The sequence below is a fragment of the Propithecus coquereli genome, unplaced genomic scaffold (assembly GCF_000956105.1).
Source record: "Propithecus coquereli isolate 6110/MARCELLA unplaced genomic scaffold, Pcoq_1.0 Scaffold118, whole genome shotgun sequence".
In the NCBI taxonomy this organism is placed as follows: domain Eukaryota; kingdom Metazoa; phylum Chordata; class Mammalia; order Primates; family Indriidae; genus Propithecus; species Propithecus coquereli.
Genome location: NW_012135858.1, coordinates 4,220,355 through 4,222,146, shown reverse-complemented (window position 1 = coordinate 4,222,146; position 1,792 = coordinate 4,220,355). Strand labels below are relative to the sequence as shown.

At 29.8% G+C, this 1,792-nt stretch overlaps 1 protein-coding gene across 1 annotated transcript in view; it reads right to left on the bottom strand.

Annotated features, from left to right (window-relative positions):
* Window positions 1–175: 175 nt before the first annotated feature.
* The window catches only part of MMADHC (methylmalonic aciduria (cobalamin deficiency) cblD type, with homocystinuria), a 16,735-nt gene continuing 15,118 nt past the window's right edge, over window positions 176–1,792 (bottom strand). The window contains exon 8 of the mRNA XM_012659155.1: window positions 176–740. Coding sequence (XP_012514609.1) covers window positions 513–740 — 228 coding nt within the window. The 3' untranslated portion in view covers window positions 176–512. The remainder of the gene's footprint in view (window positions 741–1,792) is intronic.

The following is a 1,792-nucleotide window of genomic DNA, read 5'->3' as shown; positions in this document are numbered from 1 at the left end:
AAGAAAAAAAAATTAGAAAAAGTAAAATCTACAATGAATCTAGAATTTTCAATTGCATTATTAAAGACTTTACAAAGATTAATAAAAGATCAATACCGTAGTTTCTCAAGAATCGTTAAGAACTATTAATACATTTTTAAAAATGTTGTAATGAAATACAATGATAATGTTATCATAACCAAATGTGTTATTTATTTTTGGAGAAAAACAATTAAAACTGAGGTTTTTTCCAATAAAGGGGAGAAAGAACAATAAGAGATCATACCCTGGTTACATGCTAATTACCACATTCTATGTGATGTGGATGTGCTCAACATGTATTCAAAGATATTAGAAATAATGAGCATTTGCAATTTAAAAATCACAAATCACTTGAGAATGCTGTAAATTCATAAATGTTGAAATAAATACTTAGAAATAAGTATCTTTTAAAAATTGAAGTCTTTGACAGTGTTTATAGATCAACCCAAATGTTACATACAAATAGTATAGCAAATAAATTGACATTACTGCTAGTTTCCACTTAATTTCTTCATAATATGGCTGTCTGGTGTTGCATTAGTGAAGATGCTTCCTACAAACACATGGGTACCCCAGAGACTATGACGAATCACTTTACAGCATCCAAGATCATCGACAGAGAATCCTAGATGTCGGTAGCGTTCATCTGTTTCAAAAAGAGTGTTGTTTGTATATGGTCCAAAAAACTGAAGGAAGTAAAAAAGGAATATTTTCATTAGCTAGGAAGACACTGTAGTAGTAATTTTTAGGCAATCATGAACACATATCTATTTTAATATTCCAAATATTTAAGAAAAAAGTCACATGCAACACCTAAACTGTCCTAACGCTCCCTCCCCTCAATACTTGTGCAGTTTGGAAATGTGAAATGATCTACCAAATTTCATGTTACCTAGAATTGAATGCATAACATTGCACAATCTTTAAAGAAGGAATATACCTTTGATGATCATCTACAGTTCACCTTCATCACTATCAAGATAAGGAAACTAAAGCCTAGTGCAAGTTTCCGATTTCTAGTCTCTACTATATCTTATTTGACTTTGAGAAGAAATATATTCCTAAGATTCAAAAAATGATTTTATTATATATGAGGTAAGCCTTTAAAAGTACAACAATCTCCTGTTATCTAGACTAGCTGAATAACTGAGAATTACCATATGTATCATAGATGGATCACCCGTTAATTGGTTAGTTATAAAGTATATTTTGACAATGTTCATAATAATTTGTGATGCTCTCAAAATATTTTAACAGCCATATAATTTTATAATTCATATACCATGAAATTCACCTTCCAGAGTGTATAATTTAGTGCTTTTTAGCATTTTCACAAAGTTGTGCAACTATCATCACTATCTAATTCCACAGTGTTATTATTTTGATTATTTGTCAGTTCCTTATGATTTATTTTTACTAGTTTTGTATATGTAGCCTACTTCAAAGTAGATTTAAGGTGGTTTACAATAAGAGACTCATTATAACAGGGCCAGTATGACATAAGAGATTAAAAATATTAGTAGAAAGGGAGGAATTAATATATCCAAAACTCAAACTGAAATTAATATAGTATTGCTGTTAGGCAAAGCATGTAAATCTGAAACTCTGAACTGGTAGTGTTTTGTCTTCTATCATGATGCCAAAATTATTTTTCCTAAGAACTTATTTTTCTTAAAAACAAATCAAATCATACTTTTTTCCTCTTTAAGCTCCCTCTTGATTCTCACAGCCAAAAGTAATGTTAATGTTTGAGACTCATTCAAGGTCACAC